Below are 25,250 nucleotides of genomic sequence, written 5' to 3'. Positions count from 1 at the left end.
AAAGACATTGACTGTTGCATACAACTCGGAAATGAAGCACCAAAATTGAGAATGGTACACTTTAGAATCCTTAAAAACCAAGAGGGTGAGGATGAGCAAATCTGAGGTGAAAACAATGCTGATTGGCTTCTTCAGCAGCAGTTGTGTGGTTCATGAAGAGTTTGTGTCCCAAAGACAGACATTAATGCACTTTACTACGTAAATATCGTGTAAAAGGGTCCTCCAAGTGCGAAAAGACATTGCTGTTACTTGGCTGCCTCATCACAACAACGCGCCCAGCCACACATCTCTGTGTGTCTGCGAGCATCTGGCTCAGCACAGCTTGGCAAAGCCGCCACAGCTGCCCTACAGTCCTGATCTCTCTCTGCCGAACTTCTTCCTGTTCCCCAGGATCGAAACTGTGTGCAAACGACACCATTTTGAGAGAATAGAGGACATACAAAAGACTGTGACAATGCTCTTAAATGATGCTCCAGTCAAGACCTTACAGGGGGCGTACCAGTCATGGGTGAAGTGCTGGAAAAAAAAAAAAAAAAAAAAAAAAAAAAAAATATATATATATATATATATATATATATATATATATATATATATATATATATATATATATATATATATAAAACAGAACCACTTCCTCATCCTCTCAAACCCAGAACCTCCCACAGAAGAACCACAAAAGTGCCCCACTTGTGACAGGATACTTTCCGGGACTGGATCAGAGTCTGAATGTGGCTCTCCAGCAGGGATACGACTTCCTCAAATCCTGCCCTGAAATGAGATCCATCCTTCATGAAATCCTCCCCACTCCACCAAGAGTGTCTTTTCGCCGTCCACCTAACCTTCGTAACCTCTTAGTTCATCCCTATGAAATCCCCAAACCACCTTCCCTACCCTCTGGCTCCTACCCTTGTAACCGCCCCCAGTGTAAAACCTGTCCCATGCACCCTCCCACCAACACCTACTCCAGTCCTGTAACCCGGAAGGTGTACACGATCAAAGGCAGAGCCACGTGTGAAAGCACCCACGTGATCTACCAACTGACCTGCCTACACTGTGACGCATTCTATGTGGGAATGACCAGCAACAAACTGTCCATTCGCATGAATGGACACAGGCAGACAGTGTTTGTTGGTAATGAGGATCACCCTGTGGCTAAACATGCCTTGGTGCATGGCCAGCACATCTTGGCGCAGTGTTACACCGTCCGGGTTATCTGGATACTTCCCACTAACACCAACCTATCCAAACTCCGGAGATGGGAACTTGCTCTTCAATATATCCTCTCTTCCTGTTATCCACCAGGCCTCAATCTCCGCTAATTTCAAGTTGCCACCACTCATACCTCACCTGTCATTCAACAACATCTTTCCCTCTGCACTTCTGCCTTGACTGACATCTCTGCCCAAACTCTTTGTCTTTAAATATGTGTGCTTGTGTCTGTATATGTGTGGATGGATATGTGTGTGTGTGCGAGTGTATACCCATCCTTTTTTCCCTCTAAGGTAAGTCTTTCCGCTCCCGGGATTGGAATGACTCCTTACCCTCTCCCAAAACCCACATCCTTTCGTCTTTCCCTCTCCTTCCCTCTTTCCTGATGAGGCAACAGTTTGTTGCGAAAGCTTGAATTTTGTGTGTATGTTTGTGTTTGTTTGTGTGTCTGTCGACCTGCCAGCACTTTCATTTGGTAAGTCACACCATCTTTGTTTTATATATATATAATAGAGGGAAACATTCCACGTGGGAAAAATATATATCTAAAAACAGAGATGATGTGACTTACCGAACGAAAGCGCTGGCAGGTCGATAGACACACAAACAAACACAAACACACACACAAAATTCAAGCTTTCGCAACAAACTGTTGCCTCATCAGGAAAGAGGGGAAGGAGAGGGAAAGACGAAAGGATGTGGGTTTTAAGGGAGAGGGTAAGGAGTCATTCCAATCCCGGGAGGGGAAAGACTTACCTTAGGGGGGAAAAAGGGGAGGTATACACTCGCACACACACACATTTCCATCCACACATATATAGACACAAGCAGACATATTTAAAGTTTAAATAATATATATATATAAATTAATAGAGGGAAACATTCCACATGGGAAAAATATACCTTAGGGGGACTTACCTTAGGGGGAAAAAAGGACAGGTATACACTCACGCACACACACCCATATCCAACCACACATACACAGACACAAGCAGACATTATATATATATATATATATATATATATATATATATATATATATATATATATATATATATATATATATATATATATATATATATATAATGCCGTGCACCAAGGCATGTTTAGCCACAGGGTGATCGATCACCCTGTGGCTAAACATGCCTTTGTGCACGGCCAGCACATCTTGGCACAGTGTTACACCGTCCGGTTATCTGGACACTTCCCACTAACACCAACCTGTCAGAACTCCGGACATGGGAACTTTCCCTTCAGTATATCCTCTCTTCTCGTTATCTGCCAGGCCTCAACCTCCACTAATTTCAAGTTGCCGCCGCTCATACCTCACCTGTCTTTCAACATCATCTTTGCCTCTTTACTTCCGCCTCGACTGACATCTCTGCCCAAACTCTTTGCCTTTACAAATGTCTGCTTGTGTCTGTGTATGTGCGGATGGATATGCATGTGTGTGCGAGTGTATACCCGTCCTTTTTTCCCCCTAAAGTAAGTCTTTCCGCTCCCGGGATTGGAATGACTCCTTACGCTCTCCTTTAAAACCCACATCCTTTCGTCTTTCCCTCTCCTTCCCTCCTTCCTGATGAAGCAACTGTTTGTTGCGAAAGCTTGAATTTTGTGTGTATGTCTGTGTTTGTTTGTGTGGCTATCGACCTGCCAGTGGTTTTGTTTGATAAGTCTCATGATATATTGTTAATTGTCAACACAGCTGTCAAGTGACGTCATTATGAAATAAACTTTCATAATTTGACAACTTCACAAATGACTGCTTCAGCAAAAGTTTGATGCCTACTATAGCTCCACCAACATCAAAGGCAAAGGAACAAACTTGTACAGCAGTGTGACAGTAACTAAGACATCAATGTGATATGGATATCAAGAGCACCTGATGTACATAGCAAACCATAATTCAATAATACGTTAAATTATCTACTTCAAAATTTGAAATATGATATCAAACTGTGTACTTTCCACAGATAACCTGAAGGTGTTAATCATGAAAAAATAGGCCTATTGTAATAAAAGCTATAATTGAACTCAGCAGCATCTTCGGCTCATAGTCTAGTACACACACATCAAAAAACGTTTTACGTCATCCCGGTTCCCAGAACTCCTGAAGATAGATGTTGGCTCTGGATATTGTACCACAGACACAGTCCCTTTGACTGTTCAGAGACGTCACTAAACCTGCCCAGAGATGTAAACAACCATCCATGAGCAGCACCTATTAGACGGAGGGGGTCCAACAGCCGATCAGTAGCAGTCATTCCACCAGGAAGGAGGTACACGGCTCATGTTGTCTGTAGTTCAACTGTGCCTAGATGGTCAATACTGTGGTTTGATAGTGTCCTCATTGTTACTTTGTGCCAGGAAGGGCTCTCAACAAGGGAAGTGTCCAGGCATCTCAGAGTGAACCAAAGCGATGTTGTTCAGACATGGAGGAGATACAGAGAGACAGGAACTGCCGATGACATGTCTCGCTCAGGCCGCTCAAGGGCTACTACTGCAGTGGATGACTGCTACCTACGGATTACAGCACAGCACCATGTTGAATAATGCTTTTTGTACAGCCACAGGACATCATGTTATGACTCAAACTGTGTGCGATAGGCTGCATGATGCACAGCTTCACTCCAGACGTCCATGATGAGTTCCATCTTTGCGACTAGGACGCCATGCAGTGTGGTACAGATGGGCCCAACAACAGGCCGAATGGACCGCTCAGGATTGGCATCATGTTCTCTTCACCGATGAGTCGCATATGCCTTCAACCGGACAATCGTTGAAGACGTGTTTGGAGGCAATCCGAAGGGGCTGAACGCCTTAGACACACTGTCCAGTGAGTGCAGCAAGGTGGAGGTTCCCTGCTGTTTTGGAGTGCCATTATGTGGGGCTGACGCCAGCCGCTGGTGGTCATGGAAGGTGCCATAACGGGTGTATGATACGTGAATGCCATCCTCCGACCAATAGAGCAACCATTCCGGCAGCATATTGGTGAGGCATTCGTCTTTATGGACAACAGTTAGTGTCCCCATCGTGCACATCTTGTGAATGACTTCCTTCAGGATAACGACATCACTCGATTTGAGTACCCAGCAGTTATCCAGACATGAACCCTATCAAACATACATGGAATACATTGAAAAGGGCTGTTTATAGATGACATGCACCACCAACCGCGCTGAGGGATCTACCCCCAATCGCCATTGAGGAGTGGGACAATCTGTACCAACAGTGCCTTGATGAACTTGTGGATAGTATGCCATGGCAAATATAGGCAGGCATTAATGCATGAGGACATGCTACTGGGTATTAGAAGTACCGGTTTGTACAACAAAGTGGACCATCACCTATGAAGGTCTGACTGTATGGTGGTACAACATGCAGTGTGTGGATTTCAAGAGCAATAAAAAGGGCAGAAATGATGTTTATGTTGATCTCTATTCCAATTTTCTCTACAGGTTCCGGAACTCTCGGAACCAAGGTGATGCAAAACATTTTTTGATGTGTGTACTATGTCCTTATATGACGTATATGATGCAGTGGGCCCAGATGAGTAAAAACTTTTTTCCAAGTCTCATTTGCTAAAGTTTGAATGAAAATATTAACATTTTCATTTTAGAAGTACCTTTTATATTCCCACTTAATTTTTGCTATCTTGTGTATAGTGGAACGTATGTGTGTTACTTGTGTGTTGTGACCTGACAGACCTAATTTGGCATATAGAGCCTCAATGAAACATTATCGATATTTGTGGAGAAATGATAATTCTGTTATTCTCATGGGGCCTGAAAAAGCATCTAATAAGGTGGAAACTATTTAGGATATTCAAACGCTGTTGATTTCTTCCCTTTCAGTTGATAGATTAATATTAAAATCACTGCATAGTAAAAATTTTGTTTAGTTAGTGTAAAAAAAAGTTATCTCAACTTGTTTTTTAAATGTATATTTAGTGTCCAATGGTGATCTGTGTATTGCTAAGAAAATTAGTTTTTTATTCTTAGCTTCAGTTTTTATCTCTGTGGTGTATGATTCAAAATGTTTTTCAGTATTTAGCTGGTCCTCTTCTGTTTTTGATTCAAGCAGCCATACTGCAGTACATATTCATTTCCACCATTTTTAAGAATATTAGACAGTTATGAGGTGTTAATTTAAAATTAAGTGATTAACCTTGCACAAGTTTTCAGATAAATAAGTCCAAGAAATATCAGCAAAATTGCTTCATTGGTTCACAGGGATCGCGTCGGATAATGTTGTGGAAGTTGCACAATATTTGAACGAGGCAGCTGCTCGTCATCTTCAGGTGCTTACTGACATATTGCTGCAGTGGTTCACAAATATACACACTGGCTCGCTATAAAAGCACAGGCACCAAGGGACGAGGCTATAACATTATCATAGACGTGCTCTAAGATTCATCTGTGATGACATTAGAGCCCCACCCCTTAGTGTCTGTGCTTTTCTAGTGAGCCAGCATGTACAGGGTGATTATAATTAAAATTAAACTTTCAAACTGCCTTCGAAATAACACCACTGGTCAGAATGACGTCAAATTTCAACGGAATATTATTGGAGAAGGGGGAAAATGTATGGCAGAAGAAAAATAAATAGTTACAAAATGTAGCAATAGATGGCGCTGTAAGCATCACAATTTAATAGTGGTCAACTACAAATGACAAATGAATAATACAACAATGCCTAAGGTGTATGTTTGATGTTAAATAAACTGCACTACTCAGTGTGCATGGGTGTACAGGTGTGATATTGTTAGTTACGTAAGCCCATCCACCATGGCAAGGTCATATCACATCGGATAGGAAAAATCGGTTTTTAATTGTCCTGAGGCCAAAAACTGCATAAAATGCATCACTCACGTTGGTTTTTAATTTTCCTGAGGCCAAAAACCATATAAAAAGCATCAATCACACCAGTTTGTAGTTGTCCTGAAGCCAAAAACTGCATAAAAAGCATCAATCACATCTATTTTTAATTGTCCTGATGTCAAAAACCACATAAAAAGCATAAATCAAAATAAAATTGGATTATTAATTTCTGTGTGCCTGGCACAAAACATGTTCAGTCTGCTACCCACTGTTTTCTGCAACAAGTTGAAATCGAGAAACAGCATGTTCCACAACTGATTGAAGTGTTTCTGGGGTCCCATTCAGAATGTGTTGCACAATGCATGCCGTCAATGCATGTAAGTTTGCAATCAGAACACTGAACACAACATCTTTCAGAAAGCCCCACAGCCAAAAGTCACGCAGGTTCGAATCCTGCCTCGGGCATGGATGTGTGTGTGATGTCCTTAGGTTAGTTAGGTTTAAGTAGTTCTAAGTTCTAGGGGACTGATGACCTCAGATGTTAAGTCCCGTAGTGCTCAGAGCCATTTGAACCATTTTTTGAAAAGTCGCGCAGATTAAGATCAGGTGATTGGGATGGCCAGGCTGTAGGGAAATAGACGCTGATAATTCTAGCATTTCCGAAATGGCGCTTCAGCAGCTGCTTAATTTGATTTGCAATGTGTGGAGGTGCGCCATCCAGCATAAAAAGATCCAGTCCACACATCCAAGCTGTTGGAGAGCATGAATGCCATGGTTGCGGAAGAGACACTCCTAGTGTTTACCAGTGACCGTTCAGGAAACAGAATGGGAAGCACCTGTCTCTTCAAAACAATATGGCCCTATGATAAATGATGCTGTAAACCCGCACCACACATTGACCTTTTCAGGATGAAGTGGTACTGCTTGATTTGCGTGTGAATATTCTGTTGCCCATACTAGACAATTCTGTGTATTGACATATCCTGTCAGATGGAAGATGGCTTCGTCTGTCTGCAAAATCTTCCACGGCCAATCATTGTCCACTTCCTTGGAGCAAGAAATTGTAAAGCAAAAGTCTCTCTTGCTGGCAGGTCAACAGGAAGCAACTCATGCATGTGGGAGATTTTGAATGTCGTCGTAACTGCCGTCCGCTTCACATCTGCTGTGCAGCGAGCTACCTTAGTATTAACTGTATTTTTCTTACTTGCCACTTCTTCTTCCATGTGTTTTTGCTTTTAGGAAGCTTTAATTGTTGAGTGCTAGTAATAGTGTTCCATAGATTTCGTGTTTGTTTTGAATACAGTCAAAGAGTCCCTTTAGACAACCATAGTGCCAGTAGTGCTAGTGTTTGTTTTCAATACAGTCCAGAGACAGGTAGTGCTTATTCATTGTTTTCTACAAGAAGTGGCTAGCAACCATAGTTTAGTCAGCCGCCTTTAGTGAATTAGCAGTCCATTTAAATGTTGATTAACTCTCTACAGTAAATTGATTTCTTAGGATGGATAGGATGTGTGACTGCTGTGTACGGTCGCAGGAGGAGCTGGCCACTGTTCATGAACAGCTGAACGTGTTGATGGCTGCAGTCAGCCGTCTTCAGGCTGCTGCCTCAGAGTGTAGCGGCAGTGGGGAGTCTGGTGCGTCGCATTGTACACGCCAGGTGTTACATGCTTCACCCACTGTCCCTGCTGTCGAGACATCTTCGCGGGTACCGGGCACGGTTGGGCCACCCTCTCCCCAAGGGGAGTGGCGGGTTCAGCGGCATTCACGGCGCACAAGGCGGAGGGTCAATGTGGAGGCTGGCCGTGTGACATCGCCCGCTCTGCCTGTGAGTGGACATGTGGCCGCTCCTTCAGCAAGGTCCTAGCAGGCACACGGGGGGAGGGGTTTATTAGTTATTGGGAGCTCCAATGTTAGGCGGGTGATGGAGCCCCTTAGGGAAATAGCGAAAAGGTCGGGGAAGAAGGCCAGTGTTCACTCTGTCTGCTTGCCGGGGGGTCTCATCCGAGATGTGGAGGAGGCCCTGCCGGCGGCGATAGAGAGCACTGGGTGCACCCGACTGCAAATTGTTGCTCATGTAGGCACCAATGACTCCTGCCGTCTGGGTTCAGAGGTCATCCTCAGTTCGTACAGGCGGTTGGCGGAATTGGTGAAGGCGGAAAGCCTCGCTCATGGGGTGGAATCAGAGCTAACTATTTGTAGTATCGTTCCCAGAACCGTTCGCGGTCCTCTGGTTTGGAGCCGAGTGGAAGGCTTAAACCAGAGGCTCAGGCGATTCTGCGGAGATCTGGGGTGCAAATTTCTCGACCTCCGCTATCAGGTGGAGAAATGTAGGGTCCCCCTGAATAGGTCAGGCGTGCACTACACGCCGGAAGCAGCTACAAGGGTAGCAGAGTACATGTGGAGTGCACATGTGGGTTTTTTAGGTTAGAGAATTCCCTCCCTAGGCCCGACAAGACGCCTCCTGAGACACAGAAAGGTAGGAGTAGGCAAAATGCAACAGGGAATAACAATATTAATGTGCTAATAGTAAATTGCAGGAGCATCTATAGAAAGGTCCCAGAACTGCTCTCATTAATAAACGGTCACAACGCCCATATAGTACTAGGGACAGAAAGTTGGCTGAAACCAGATGTAAACAGTAATGAAATCCTAAACTCAGATTGGAATGTATACTGCAGAGACAGGCTGGACAGTGAAGGAGGAGCCGTGTTTATAGCGATAAGAAGTTCAATAGTATCGAAGGAAATTGATGGAGGTCCGAAATGTGAAATAATTTGGGTGAAGGTCACGGTTAAAGCAGGCCCAGATATGGTAATTGGATGTCTCTATAGGCCCCCTGGCTCAGCAGCTGTTGTGGCTGAGCACCTGAAGGATAATTTGGATAATATTTCGAGTAGATTTCCCCACCATGTTATAGTTCTGGGTGGAGATTTTAATTTGCCAGATATGGACTGGGAGACTCAAACGTTCATAACGGGTGGCAGGGACAAAGAATCCAGTGAAATTTTTTTAAGTGCTTTATCTGAAAACTACCTTGAGCAGTTAAATGGAGAACCGACTTGTGGCGATAACATATTAGACCTTCTGGTGACAAACAGACCCGAACTATTTGAAACAGTTAGCGCAGAACAGGGAATCAGCGATCATAAAGCGGTTACTGAATCGATGATTTCAGCCGTAAATAGAAATATTAAAAAAGGTAGGAAGATTTTTCTGTTTAGCAAAAGTGACAAAAGGCAGATTACAGAGTACCTGACGGCTCAACACAAAAGTTTTGTCTCAAGTACAGATAGTGTTGAGGATCAGTGGACAAAGTTCAAAACCATCGTACAATATGTGTTAGATGAGTATGTGCCAAGCAGAATCGTAAGAGGTGGAAAAGAGCCACCGTGGTACAATAACCGAGTTAGGAAACTGCTGCGGAAGCAAAGGGAACTTCACAGCAAACATAAACATAGCCAAAGCCTTGCAGACAAACAAAAATTACGCGAAGAGAAATGTAGTGTGAGGAAGGCTATGCGAGAGGCGTTCAATGAATTCGAAAGTAAAGTTCTATGTACTGACTTGGCAGAAAATCCTAAGAAATTTTGGTCTTATGTCAAAGTGGTAGGTGGCTCAAAACAAAATGTCCAGACACTCTGTGACCAAAATGGTATTGAAGCGGAGGATGACAGACTAAAGGCCGAAATACTAAATGTCTTTTTCCAAAGCTGTTTCACAGAGGAAGACTGCACTGTAGATCCTTCTCTAGATTGTCGCACAGATGACAAAATGGTAGATATCGAAATAGATAACAGAGGGAGAGAGAAATGATTAAAATCGCTCAAAAGAGGAAAGGCCGCTGGACCTGATGGGATACCAGTTCGATTTTACACATAGTACGCGAAGGAACTTGCCCCTCTTCTTGCAGCGGTGTACCGTAGGTCTCTAGAAGAGTGTAGCATTCCAAAGGATTGGAAAAGGGCACAGGTCATCCCCGTTTTCAAGAAGGGATGTCAAACAGATGTGCAGAACTATAGACCTATATCTCTAACGTCGATCAGTTGTAGAATTTTGGAACACGTATTATGTTCGAGTATAATGACTTTTCTGGAGACTAGAAATCTACTCTGTAGGAATCAGCATGGGTTTCGAAAAAGACGGTCGTGTGAAACCCAGCTCGCGCTATTCGTCCACGAGACTCAGAGAGCCATAGACACGGGTTCACAGGTAGATGCGGTGTTTCTTGACTTCCGCAAGGCATTCGATACAGTTCCCCACAGTCGTTTAATGAACAAAGTAAGAGCATATGGACTATCAGACCAATTGTGTGATTGGATTGAAGAGTTCCTAGATAACAGAACACAGCATGTCATTCTCAATGGAGAGAAGTCTTCCGAAGTAAGAGTGATTTCAGGTGTGCCGCAGGGGAGTGTCATAGGACCGTTGCTATTCACAATATACATAAATGACCTTGTGGATGACATCGGAAGTTCACTGAGGCTTTTTGCAGATGATGCTGTGGTTTATCGAGAGGTTGTAACAATGGAAAATTGTACTGAAATGCAGGAGGATCTGCAGCGAATAGACGCATGGTGCAGGGAGTGGCAATTGAGTCCCAATGTAGACAAGTGTAATGTGCTGCGAATACATAGAAAGATAGTTCCCTTATCATTTAACTACAAAATAGCAGGTCAGCAACTGGAAGCAGTTAATTCCATAAATTATCTGGGAGTACGCATTCAGAGTGATTTAAAATGGAATGATCATATAAAGTAGATCGTCGGTAAAGCGGATGCCAGACTGAGATTCATTGGAAGAATCGTAAGGAAATGCAATCCGAAAACAAAGGAAGTAGGTTACAGTACGCTTGTTCGCCCACTGCTTGAATACTGCTCAACAGTGTGGGATCCGTACCAGATAGGGTTGATAGAAGAGATAGAGAAGATCCAACGGAGAGCAGTGCGCTTTGTTACAGTATCATTTAATAATCGCGAAAGTGTTACGGAGATGATAGATAAACTCCAGTGGAAGACTCTGCAGGAGAGACGCTCAGTAGCTCGGTACGGGCTTTTGTTAAAGTTTCGAGTACATACCTTCACTGAAGAGTCAAGCAGTATATTGCTCCCTCCTACGTATACCTCACGAAGAGACCATGAGGATAAAATCAGAGAGATTAGAGCCCACACAGAAGCATACCGACAATCCTTCTTTCCACGAACAATACGAGACTGGAATAGAAGGGAGAACCGATAGAGGTACTCAGGGTACCCTCCGCCACACACCGTCAGGTGGCTTGCGGAGTATGGATGTAGATGTAGATGTAGAATGGATAGCAAAGAAGGGTATTTTGTAGGATTTTACACACTGTGGTCACGGGTATGTCCAGTGTTCGGGCAATTGTCTGTGCTCTTCATGTTTGCGCACCACTACTCATCTCCTCCTGCATTGCTGTGGTCATTGCTTCCACTGACGCCGAATCAATTTGTTTCCTCCCTCTACCAGGTAGCACACCAGAAGAACCCGTCTTTTCAAATTTCTGAATTGTTTTCTCCAGACCCATGGCAATCATCGGGACAATGCCTTTTTCAAACCCTTCAGTGTCCTCAACTTCTGCAGAGCAACGTTTGCAAAGTCATCATTCTTGTAATACAGCTTTACAAGCAGAGAGCGATCCTGCATTGAGACAGTCATGGTGAACGTTGCAGACACGAAAGGAGGAAAAGTCATGTACCTGGCAAGTTTATACCAACTTCAATGGGTCATGCGCATGACAGATGTTTTCATTTACACATTCTAACTCTAAAAGTGCCATCTATTTATCAATTTTCACACTATTTTTTTCTTCTTCTGCCATATGTTTTCCCCCTTCTCTGATAATATTCTGTTGCAATTTGACATCATTCTGACCAGTGGTTTTATTTAAACAGCATTTTGAAAGTTTAACTTTAATTATAATCACCATTTAGATTGGTGAGCCACTGCAGAAATGCATCAGCAAGCAGTTGAAGACAAGCATCTGTCTTGGTGAAATATTGTGCAGCTTCCACAGCATTATCAGATGCGATGCCTGGGAACCAATGAAGCAATTGAAAGTCTCAAACAACACAGCAGCAAAATTATTTAAAGCTAATTCTAGATCTTACACTTTGTTCTTGAGGCATCGAGTGTTCTAACGTATTATTCTGAACATTTTGCAAGTATTTCTATTTCTGATTGCCTGTTAACCTAATGTTTATTATCGCTGTCACTTGGCTGTAAGTCTGCCTTTTCTGCTGATTCAGCCATTACAAATGTACAGTATAACATCAGGGAGCCTTGTTCAGTGGCTTTGAAGCACATGGTAGTGCAGTGCTCTTAGCATCCTTTTGGTTGTGTTCAGTGACTTCACAATTGTACAAGGATCATCCACAATGTGGTTGACAGTTTCCAAAAGTAATGGGGAGTCACTGGAGTCAAATGGCAGCAATTGATTTTGCAATTTGACTTGTGTTGATAGAATGGCAGGTTACCTTTGTTTATGTACAGTGCCTAATGAACTTGCTTAATGCAATTGGCAATAAACATACTGGGGTATATCCATTAATTTTTCCTGGTGCCATAAGACTCTCATTTGCTACAATATTTGCCGGCCAGAGTGGCCGAGCTGTTCTAGACGCTACAGTCTGGAGCCACATGACCGCTACAGTCGCAGGTTCGAATCCTGTGTCGGGCATGGATGTGTGTGATGTCCTTAGGTTAGTTAGGTTTAAATAGTTCTAAGTTCTAGGGGACTGATGACCTCAGAAGTTAAGTCCCATAGTGCTCAGAGCCCCTTTGCTACAATATTTTGAGTCAGTGAAGACTAATTTACCTCCAATGTCTCACATGCTGTGAGCGAACTGTTGTTCACATTGTTTGTCACTTTACCACAGCCAAAAAGCAAATGACCAGTGCAGATACTGAGATGCTCTGAGATGCACTGGTGAACAAGTGCTTTGAAATGTGAAAGCAGTAAACTGTCTTTGCTTTTCAAGTGGAAGGCTGCATTAAAAGCTTACATGAAATTATGAAAGACCAAAATGTTGAGAAACTGTTACACAAAATATGGAAATCAGGTCGTTTAAATTATTTTTATAAGGGCTACATATAACTAAGAGGTTACATTTGAAACATTGCCTTAAAACTTCAGGAGTATCTTTAAAACATTCGCATATATTCATGTCTCACGATTTTAAACCTATAAAATTTAAGCAGAATCAGACAACATTATATAATTATACAAATTTAATGTATTCACTTATGCATGCACACTGTTACATGCGTTTCTCGCAATATGATGAAAATGATATTCATGCTTTTTCCTTAGCTGTGTAGTCTATTGTCTGACTGTGTCAGCACTAAAATAATGAATCACATAATACAAAATTTATATTCACATTATTCTGTGCTGCCTGGTAAAAACCTCAATTGCGCAGACATGATTAGCCGACAAGTTAACACAACAAACAGAAATTTTACTTAACATGTTGTCCTCCAAGCATACAAAGAATTATTACAAATAATGCAGCAAGAAACAGAGTCCTGCTCATACAGTAGCAACAAGGATGAGTGTGTCTAAGCTAAAGGACTAATAGTGGTGTCAGAGTCAGGCTAGGCAGCATCTACATACTGTCATGTAACAAAGTGGCTCCAAGTGCTAGTAGGCTTTGTGGTTGCTGCCAGCCGTTCTGTATTGTGGTGGCAGAGGGTGCTCACGGTACAGAGCCACTGGAGGTGTGGTGTGGCTCAGTAGGTGTGCACCATTGTCTCCAACAGATCCTACATGACTGCTATTAACACGTGACGGAAACTTGCAATTCTGTCGGCAACTTTAACACCTGTGGGGTGATATTAGTATGTGACACTACATCCCTCACCCTCCCCCAAATCTCCTCACTGTTATCGTGTATCACAGATGAACAAACAGATCAGGGAGGGGGGGGGGGGGTTGCTGGATGTAGGCGGCAATGAGGAGATGAGAGCTGAAATTGAGGCTTGTGTTGAGCCCCCCACACCCCAGCGTATGCCCTGAGCCCGTCCAGGAACACCAGCCAAACAACTGGGCATGTGCAGAGGGCACACACCTACATCCAGTGGCAGAGCAGCAAATGAATACAGAGGCATCTTGACAACTGCATAGGAACCTGAGGCACAATTTGGGACAGCCACCGGGAAGAGGGGCCCATCCCCAGACAATGGTGGCTGTCGAGAAGGTGAGGACTGTGAAAGGGCATTGAATTCCTTCGGCTACAGGACCAGCACTGATAGCACAAGGCCCACAGGAGCTGGATGCAATGAGGGCTGCTGTGTCAGGCAGCCATGGATCTGAAAGCACGAAGTCTCAGGCAAGATCACACAGTTCACATGGATGAATTTGAGTCTGGTGGCATCTCTGCATTCCTCTCAGTCTCTGCATCAGAAACAGAGAACGTCCAAAATGTACAACGATGCCATGCTCCCAGCACCTCCATCCATGATACAACCTGTAAAAGAACAAATCGTTAGTGTGGTACTTCGCTTGTGTGAGCGGAGTGGGTGTTGCACGCCGTTGTGGTTGCAGCAACTGAAGCAAGATGTGGTGGCACCATCCACATAACAATCGTCATACAAAGCATTCAGCTTTGATGTGGGATTGTGGATGGACTGGTGCACTTGTTATATGGTTGATGCCAGAGGTGGTACAAAACTGTTTAAACTTGGTGGCAACAAATTGGGGTATTTTGTCAGTCAGTCACAGTCACTTATGGTAATCCATTGAGGCAAAAGATAAATGACAAGACCTAGATTGTGGAATGAGCCATAGTAGAGTGCTTAGGAACTATGAAGGGAAATATGCTGAAAGCCAACATGTATTGTCAAAGTGCTTGTGGTTTGGGACATGAAAGAACTGCTGAGTTGGAGCTGACTGATGTTCAGCACAGGCTTAGCACTGAAAAGTGAACTCTTCAATTTCACGTCAAAGCTGTGCCAAGTGCAATGAGTTTGCTCCATCTGCTTGATGTGAATGACACCACGATGACATTGGTGTAACAAATGAAGCACTTCAAGCTGGAGAGCCTGTGGAACCACAACATAAGACTGGTCATTGATGGTGCGAAGCAAAATCAGTGAACCACAGAGCTATGAATCTGTGTGGAAGAAAATGGCCAAACGTTATGGACGTAGTGTAACAGAATCTGCAAACCAGGATACACAGCTGTGGCCTGGGCAATTTTCTGGTGATTAAGTGGAAAGCTATGCAAAACATCTGTGTCTTGTCCATCAGTGTAGCAACAAGAAGCAGAGAACTCAGTGAATGTTGAATCTGGGCCAGCTGGGAGGTGAGAAAGAGCATCTACATCGGCATGCTTAGAAGTGGCCCGATATGCAATCTCATGTTGGTAAATTGACAAAAAAAGAGCCCAGTTTGGAGCTTCTGTGCTGTGCAATTTGGGACTGACTGAAAAGGATTAAACAAAGTTTGCGGAGGTTAATAGTCAGTCACCAAGTAAACTTTTCTGCCAAAAAGATACCGGTGAAACTTAGTAACACTACAGACGATGGAGAGAGCCTCCTTTTCATTTTATGAATAACTACATTGCATTTTGGTCAACAACTTTGAAGCAAAGGCAGTCAGCCTCGACAGCACCAAGTTTATGTGAAAAACTGCACTAATATCATAAGAGGAACCATCTACAGCCAAGACCTTGTGTTTGGGTAGATCAAAATGAACAAGGCATTGATCACCAAGCAAAGTGTCCTTCAATTTTTGGAAAGTGGATTGACACTCTTGCGACTGAATCAAAGGAACATTCTTTCTGAGCAAGCAGTGCAACGGACCCATGATTTGAGCAGTGTTAAGAATAAACTGGTTGTCATATGCGAGCTTCTCTAATGCAGACTGTAATTCTCACATATTGCGTGGGGCTGAAAGGTCATGGATAGCAAGCAAGTGTGATTGCAATGGGTGAACAACCTTGCTATTAATGTCTTGTCCAAAGTATTCAAGTTCAGTCTGAAAAAACACACATTTGCCTCTGTTACATTTGAAACCAGCAGCAGACAACACTTGAAACAGGTTGCAAAGGTTGCTTAATGTGTTCTTCAGGAGTGTGACTTGTGACGACCGTGTTATTTAAATAATTCGAGCAAATGGGAACTTTTGCAGTCAGCTACTCCAGAAAGTGATGAAATATGGCAGATGCGGAAGCACTGCCAAACAGCAAGCTCAAAAATTTGAAGAGCCCCAGATGAGTGTTAATGATGAAGACCTCTTGCGACTGCTCATCCAGAGGAATTTTCAAGTAAGCATTGTGCAAATCAGTTTTGGAAAAATAATGACCTCCACTAATTGTATCCATCAATTCTTCCATGCACGTCAAGGGATAACTATCAATGACTGGAATGCCTTGGCCATTATATACCATCAGCGTATGGCGCAATGTGCACAACTTAGGTTTGCCAAGCAATTCAGAAGTACTATTGTTAAGCGAAGTCAGTGAAGCTTCATAGTCAAGTAGCAAAGGGACTGATTGTCCAGAAATACTCAAAGACACAAAAAGTTTGTTATCCTCATGTAGCACCGCAGATAAAATGGGAGTCTTTTGTGAACAGCTGTTACACTGTTGTTTTGCACTAACAATGCTGTGGGGCTATGAAAACACACTACACACTGTTTGTGACTAAGACTTGCGCGAAGGAGTAGCAGAAGGGGGTGCCTTACTCTTCTGTAAGTACATGGACCGCACATGTCCCCAATTGCCGCAAAAAGGAAGCAATTCTTTTCAAACGAGGGGCAAGATAGGCGATCTTGTGCTGTATTACACTGCAGGCATGATTCACAATTTATGCTGGGCATGAAACGTGTTTATGCAAGTGCTGTGGCTGTGGCTGGCTGACTGCTATTTATGACTGTGATATCTGTTTGTCAGGGCTGTCCACGGCATGGAACAGACAGGCACCACTTCAAAACTGTGTTCTGTGCTTTCGCAAGAATCTTGACAGTCTATAATCTGCAGAACCTGTTGCAAGGAAGGAGCTGGGTATTTAAGACTCCTTTCCTGAATTTGACAGTCAGCTACATTGTGCGTGATGGATCACAAATAATTGCATTACTGTAGTATTTGCCACAATCACATTTGAATCTACATTGTTTAGTAAGACCTTGCAATTCGGTAACCCACTGATTGCACGTCTGCCCTTGTTGCTCACGCAACCTAAAGTATTTTTAACGGGCATCTTGTATCGTGTCCACGTAACACTTCATAAGCATCTGCAATAGGTCCTCATATTGTACTAGTTCAGGGTCTGATGAAGGAAAAAGTTTTGCGCAATGTCTGTAAACAGTCAATCCCAACATGGCCAAGAAATAAGAATGTTTCTAAGTGCCTTGTATGTGATGTGCTGTGAAACGTATTTTGAATTGTGTGAGGTCCTATGTCCAGTCTTCCTTCATTTCTTCAAACTCATGAAATGGTGACACACATGCAAATGGTGGTGCTGCCATTGGGTTCTGTGTCTTATGTGAAGTCATCTATGCCCTCATGAACCGATTCATCACTTGAAGCAGTTGTGCCATTTGTTGATTCTTAAACTGAATAAACTGAGTTAAATCAGCTGCAGGCAGTGCAGCAGGCAATTGTGGCATAGCAGCCATATTAATGGAGCAATGAGCAGAATAACAAGACAAATAACCACAGAGAAAGCAGAAGGGGGGGGGGGGGGGGCAAAAGCAGCAACCTCAGAACCTTGAACATAAAGAGCACGAAAAGGCAAACACTGGGGAAACAGAAGATAATCAATAACAGCAAAAACGAACTAAAAAGATGACACAACAGGAAGAAAGCACACACAGGCTCTAGCACTCATTGCATCGCCAGGTATGTTGTGTATGGCTTTGTACACAATGATAGGGAGAGATGTGCTACAAAGTGGTGTGCCAACTGTCATCATAGGGAAAGTGGATAGGAGCAGAAATGATTAGTGAACAAGTAAACACAACAAACAGAAGATTTACTTAACTTGTATTTCTCAAAGTGTATGAAGACTCATTACAAATAATGCAGCAAGAAACAAAGTCCAGCTCATATAATAGCAACGTGGATGAGGCTCTCTGAACTAAAGCACGAGCGATGGCGTTGAAACCACAACTAGGCAGTGTCTGCGTAGCGTAAAGTAGCGAAGTGGCAAGTGTGAGTGTGCTGTGTGCCTGCTGCCAGCTGTCTGGTACCACAGCGGCAGAGGGTGCTCATGGTACAGAGCTGCTGGAGGTGTGTCTCTGTGGGTGTGCACCATTGTTGCTTCTGGATCTTGCATGACTGCTGTTGGCATCTGACAGAAACTTGCAGTTTTGTTGCCAATTTTTGTGGTTGTGGGTTGATATCGATATGTGATATCACAGTTAGCATTGCCTCCTTTATCAAGTTCAGTTTTGGTTAGTTTGTAACTACTGCTTCATCTCATAAATGATGAAAAAGGGGCATAGTCTTAGTGCTTAAATACAGTTCAGAGGATGATTGCTGCAAACTATTTAGTTAGTGTTGCAACCATAATCAGAATTTTCACACAAGTGAATGACTTGGTATTTCCTCAGAGAGAAGGGAAAGTATACGTGCCGAGTTTGTCACCTGAGATAAAGAAAATAACTCATATGCTGTTAGCTGCTGACTTGACTGATGAAGTAGTGAAGCTTGCAATGTGGAGAAGACTGTTGAAAATTGGAAGAGGACTTGTGTGAATGGAAAATATTGTCATCCCATAAAAAAATGTAAAATAAATACTTCAATTCAATGAAAATATATTCACTACGGACTACTGCACATGAAGTATTTTATAGCAAAAGGCAGAGAAAAAGTGAAACGGAAGTTTAACTTCTCTTTCTAACTCCTGCATTTGATGGCCTGGAGGTATGGTTATCAACTGCGGTAGTGACAATATCAGACGTTACACTTAAACCATAAGATAAATGTTGGTGAATTTCTGCAATAGGTCTACCCTAACCAAAGCACACCAGGCAAAAAATTAGTATTAAGCCAACCATAGAAAATATTAGTTTTATATATGTTATAACAATATTATGGATGTTATTAATAGTGGGTCAATTTGGTGAGGAAGAGAATGCACAAGTGTCCTCAGATATGCCAGATTATGTGGATGTTGATTGATAATGTTTCATCCTCTGTTTCCAGTAGGCCTAGATATTTTCTCTGCTACTACAATCTGTTGATTTAATGGGTAACTTGAGGTATGGTAGGTGCCTGAGTGTTTGTCAGACTAGGAATGTGTGCATGCAGCCCTGTGGACATGGCTGTTGTCTCTTGAAAGATGGGAGTGTCCATAAAATACTCATCATTAAGATGTAGAAGAAAGGGCAATATTTTGTCAGCCAGAATGGTGACCTAAATGTCCTAGTTCATGTTCATAATAACTTGAATAAGTGAGCCCAAGCTATGGAATGAACTACACCTTCCACATGCTACAGGTTAAAACCCCTCATTGGAACATCAGTGCACTCAACAATTTGCATAATTTGAAAAGAGGCAAAATTGTGACCTATTTTCCCTGGCTATACACCTCCTGTCAGCTGCTGTCCAGTTACTGTATTGTTTGGCCCATTCAGGCTGTGTAGTTTTATGTAGTGCTGTATACAATCGTCTTTTTGGAGGCACCCAACTCCAGATGTCCATTGTGTGCCATTACGTTCACTCATAATCTACTTGAGATGGAACTGGTTTCACTGACAACAACAACAACAACTCCCTTTTGCTTTGGAACTGATTCTTACTGACAAGATGTGGCACTGGCGTTCAGTCATTGTTGGCTAGAATTTTGTATTACTAGTATTTGTATGCCATGTTATATGGCTGTAAGTGGTACACTGTTCCTTGTAGACATGTTGGATAGTCCACATTGATACACCAGATACTCAGGAAACTTCATTCACAGTGTGGTTATGGGCATGTCTAACACAATAACTCCTTTTTACCATTATGTAACATCTCCACGTTCACTATACTGTACTGCATTGTTTCCATAAAACTGGCTGGGATATGCATGCATGTACTCGCCCCATGCCTCCCCCCCCCCCCCCAATTCACACACACACACACACACACACACACACACACACACACACACACACACACAAAACTCTTCGTCATGATGCCATTTCAATCTCATGAATTACATGATACCAGTTCTCCTCTAATGGGGTGTTTAATATTTTGTCTTGTGATCTTATATTATACTAATAAACCTGGCAATACTTGCTAAATATGTACGGTAATTCCTTATACATCCTAAATTACTTGCACCCTCTATTTGTCCCTCTCCTCCTGCACCTTCTCTTTGTCCATCTCCTCCTCTTTCCTCTCTTTGTCCATCTACTTTTCCCCTCCCCCTCTGTCCAGTGTGTTGTCCTCCCTCTCTCTGTCTATCTACTCCTGCCCCTCTCTGTGTCCATTTCTTCCCTGTCTCCTCTCTGTCCTCTTATCCCTCTTCTAACCTTGAGCTTTGGTTATTGTTATTGCAAACAAAACCTCGATTGGGAATTGAAGTTGCTTAACACTTTGGAGATGAGCGACGTAGCTCCTATGTCACACATATTATACTCCAAAAAGACTAGCAGTGTAGGACTTACGACTGCTTTTTATCTATCAGCTTTGTAAATGCATTCCAACGCTTGTCTTATGTCTGTCATCTTTGTAAATGTACTCTGTGATGCTTGTACCATCCCGAGAAAACCACAGATGGCCACACCTGTTGCTTGTATTGGCAGGAAAGGAATACAGATAACACACAGTATTAACTGTAATGTGCTTTGCAGTGCTCACATTCTCCTTTTTGTTGCTGCTTTCCATGCCTCACAATGTCACCCACAGTGCAAATGGCCTAAATTTTTGTCTGCTACATGCTTTGTATATCTATTTATGATGACCACAGGTAATGAGGAGGTTATTGAAGAATGATTGCACCCAATGTAACTGTAAGAACAAAATTGGGAATGATAGAGAAGGGACCTGACTGTATTTTAGATTATACTAAAAAAAAATGTTAAAATGACTGGGTAAACTGGTTGGGATAATTGGTATCAATGGATGTGTGAAGACAATGACAGTACAGGGTGTTCAATAAAGAACTTCCTAGTTTTATTGTGTCCTAGAATCTGTACAAAGCGACATACACTATTCTAGTTTGTGGTGTTTGATTCATCATCTCTCCAAGTTTGGCTCCCCTGCTTGACCTTGAGATGGCACCAGTGCTGATTTTTTTCTGACAGTCTGACAGTGTACATGCCCTGCAGGGTAGCTGAAACTGTCCCTGAGAAAGAAAATGTTACCATACATTTTCATTGCACAGAATTTTCTGTCTTGCGGCCAGTTTTAACAGAAAACTTCTACATTGATGTTTGAGAAAATATAAAGCCTCTGTCCATCTGAATTATTATTTACATATTGTATAAAAATTTAAAGTAAATCACTCAAGAACTTTTTGGGGTTTTGGTAACATTTCCCCTTCATATATATTATCTATATCTCTGCACATTAAAGAATATGTAGGCTATGTCTGTCCACATTTTCAATCAATTTGGGGGCTTTCTGAGATTTTTGTTAACAACATTTTCCCTTCTTATATTACCTAAATATTTGTTATATGTATTAAAAAATATGTAACCTATGTCCATCCGAATGTATGTTAGAATATCATTTCAAAATTTAAGGTAAATTGGTCAAGAACTTTTCAAGAGTTTTGGTAACAACATTTCCCATTTACATTTTGCATATATAAATACTATTAAAAAGTATGCAGTCCATGTCCATCCAAATTTTGATTAGAATATCATTTCAAGTAAATCAGTCAAGAAGTTTTTGAGGTTTTGATAGCAACTTTTCCCCCTTGCATATTACATATATATTAATATCTTTCATGTATTGCATAATGTATAGCATTGTCCATCTGAATGTTCATTAGAGTATTATGTAAAAATCTGAAGTAAATCAGTCAAGTACTTTTCAAGATTTTGGGTAGCAACATTAAACGACGACTTATCTTTATATAATAGTAAGATGAGCTATCAGTTATTTTCTCATATGATTGGTACAAGGAAATGCTTTCATTTGTCTTGGAGAGGGGACCACCAGTTCTTCAAATTTGTTATGCAACTGCAAATGAAAGAAATGACTTACTGGTAAGGAAATGGTTGTATTAAAATTCAGCAATTCTCCAAATTTAAATTTAGTGGAATGTCTGTGGGAGATTTAATATGAGTACATGAAGACTGTGACCTAGGTTATTGAGACCCTTGCTGAAATGTTATCTCCTGATGAGAAAATGATATTCATGTACCAAAACTCATTGCATCATTATCTCAATGTTATGATGGTTAAGATCAAAATCCAACCATACAATAGAAGATGTTATATGTATTATGCTACAAGGGCAGTTACTGGGATAAAATAACTTTACAGATTAATTTAAACAGTACTGTTTAATGTTTAGTGAGAAAATACCATCAGACGTGTTAGCTGAATTGACAGACATGCATACATATAAGTAGATTAACTCCCATTTCAAATGTTAATAGTTGTTTTTTACTCTTATTTTGATTTAGTATTCATCATTGTCTTTTGCACAGAGTACGAGGTGTGATTGGAAATTTTTAAGAATGGGCTTGTAATTGTACAGTGGTGCTACTTACATGCTACTGTGATGCATCTCCTTCAAAATAGTTCCCTTCTGACTGAACACACCGACTCCAATGGTGTTTCTACTTTTGGAAACATTCCTGGAAATTTTTTTCCTGAAGTGTGTTAAGGACGCTCTCCGTATTTGCCTGGATGTCTTCAGTTGAGTCAAATCACTTCCCTTTCAGTGAAAATTTCAGTTTAGGAAACAGGTAGAAGTCTGCAGGGGCCAAATCAGGGGAATACGGCAGTTGTGGAAGCACAGGAAGTTTGAATTTGGTGAAAAATTCAACGATGGAGAAGGCACGATGAGCTGGAGCATTGTCATGATGTAGCACCCAACTCCTGTCTTTCCACAATGCAGGCCTTTTCTTCCGCACCTTTTTGCGCAAACGCTCAATGACACATTTGTAGTATTCCTGGTTAATTGTCTGTCCTCCAGGGGTAAATTCATGATGCACAATACCGGTAGAATCAGAAAAATCACCAACATTGTCTTCACCTTTGACCGGCTTTACCGTGCTTTTTTTGGTCGTGGTGAACCTGGAGTCTTCCACTGCGAAGTCTGCACTTTGGTTTCAGGATCATATCCATGTACCCATGATTTGTCACCTGTAATTACCGTATTTAACAACTCTGGGTCATCTTTAATCCAATTAATCAGTCCTTGGCACACTTTAAGTCTGTATTGTCTCTGGTCACTTGACAACACTTTTGGAATGAATTTTGCAGACACTCGACACATGTTCAGATCTTCAGTTAAAATTGTCTGAACTGAATAGAAACTTCAATTAAGTTCATCGGCCATCTCCCTAATTGTAAATCTATGATCAGAGCACACTAAGTCATGATCTTTCACAATATTGTCATTCGTTTTTGAGGCAGAAGGACAGCCAGACCGTGGTTCATCTTCAAATGAAATGCAGCCATTTTTAAATCTGTTGAACCAGACAAAAACATTTGACTGGCTCATACAATTATCTCTAAAAGCTATTTTTAATAGTTCGTAAGTCTCAGAAGCTGATTTCCCATTTTTAAAACAAAATTTCACACAAATTCGTTGCTCCGTTTTTACGTCCATTTTCATGCAGGTAGATCTGCACCCAACCAGCTGCCACAAGAACTGAATGAAGGAAACGCAGTTTCCTGTAGGAGGGCGTTCAAGGACAAGGCAATGACTCACTCCCCACCCTCCGTGCACGTGCTCATCAAGCCAGTAAGCAGTAGCGGATCCATTCTTAAAACTTTCCAATCACACATCATACAAAATGTTAATTTTTTGCCTATTTAAATGCAACAATTGTGATTTTATGTCTTGAAAGATACTGCTGTTTTTGTATAAACCAGTCTGTTTTTTTTTTTTTTTGTGAATAATACCATCAGTGTGACTTACTGTATGTTGTCATTAATTACATTAGTGTCTCATATCAGCTACTGCTATGATCAGGTCTGAAGGAAAAAAAATTGCATAGTTTTTATTGCAACTGGTGTCAGTTTCATTTCACAAATTGTAAACTTAAGATCTGACAATGGCAATAGCCGAAATATGCCACTTGTGAAGTAACTAAAAAATACATTACATAGTATAAATGATACTATTTGCCAAAATTCATAATGATTACAGACTCAAGGAGTTTATTATCTTTCTTAATAAACTTATTGTTATTTGTGGTGCTGTTTTTGCTTCATAGCATATGCCCTGGAACAGTTTGTGTTCTTCTTATTATTCAGGAATTTAGAGGACACTTCAAACCCAGTGTACACAGCTTCAGCACACAAACAAATTATCAACTGTATTGATGGAATTGGTGGATTAAATGTGGGATGTGGTGCTCCTGAAATAGTAACTGGAAGTCGTGATGGTAAGTAACATAATTTCTACATAGTTTCTCATGGTTTCCTGTGGCTTCTATATAGTAACTGGAAGTCGTGATGGTAAGTAACGTAATTTCTACATAGTAACTGGAAGTCGTGATGGTAAGTAACATAATTTCTACATAGTTTCTCATGGTTTCCTGTGGCTTCTATATCTCAACTAATGAAACCATACATGGAAACAAAACATTAAACTTTTAAGAAGCTATTGTTAGCATAACATGTAACATCTTAATAGTACATCATCTTTACAAAAACTTTTAATAACACAGGTGATAAAGATTGGTCTGTCTTTCTCAGCTCCATCCAATATCCCTTTCTGTTGATGACATTATTATTGGATTTGTAAGTCTCTCAGGAAAAAACCTATCTAAAAGGATACTTAAAATTGTTAGACATTGCTTATTGTAGAGTTCATAAACCATTAGTATCCTACTTAGTATCTGATCATACCTGTTCACCTCAGTGAATTTATAACTCCTTCAATTTCTTTGCTATTCATCTCCCCCTGTACACTAATTTTGTATGAAATTTGTATACTGGGTCATGTGAGAGGAATTATAATTCTGTCTACCTTTAGTTGACAAGAAATGACCACCAGAGATAATGAATTTTAAACTTGGACTCCTCATCCAGAGAATATGTTAATTAAGAAGGTCCCCCTCCTTGCATGAACATAACTTTT

General features: G+C 41.5%; 1 protein-coding gene across 1 annotated transcript in view; it reads left to right on the top strand.

Moving 5' to 3' along the window:
• LOC126193003 (dynein axonemal assembly factor 10) overlaps positions 1-25,250 on the top strand; it is a 217,218-nt gene that overhangs the window by 65,163 nt on the left and 126,805 nt on the right. The window contains exon 4 of the mRNA XM_049932651.1: positions 24,422-24,552. Coding sequence (XP_049788608.1) covers positions 24,422-24,552 — 131 coding nt within the window. The remainder of the gene's footprint in view (positions 1-24,421; positions 24,553-25,250) is intronic.

The sequence above is a fragment of the Schistocerca nitens genome, chromosome 1 (assembly GCF_023898315.1).
Source record: "Schistocerca nitens isolate TAMUIC-IGC-003100 chromosome 1, iqSchNite1.1, whole genome shotgun sequence".
NCBI lineage: Eukaryota > Metazoa > Arthropoda > Insecta > Orthoptera > Acrididae > Schistocerca > Schistocerca nitens.
Note: the sequence above shows the minus strand (reverse complement) of the source record. Positions and strands in the feature narration are given on the sequence as shown.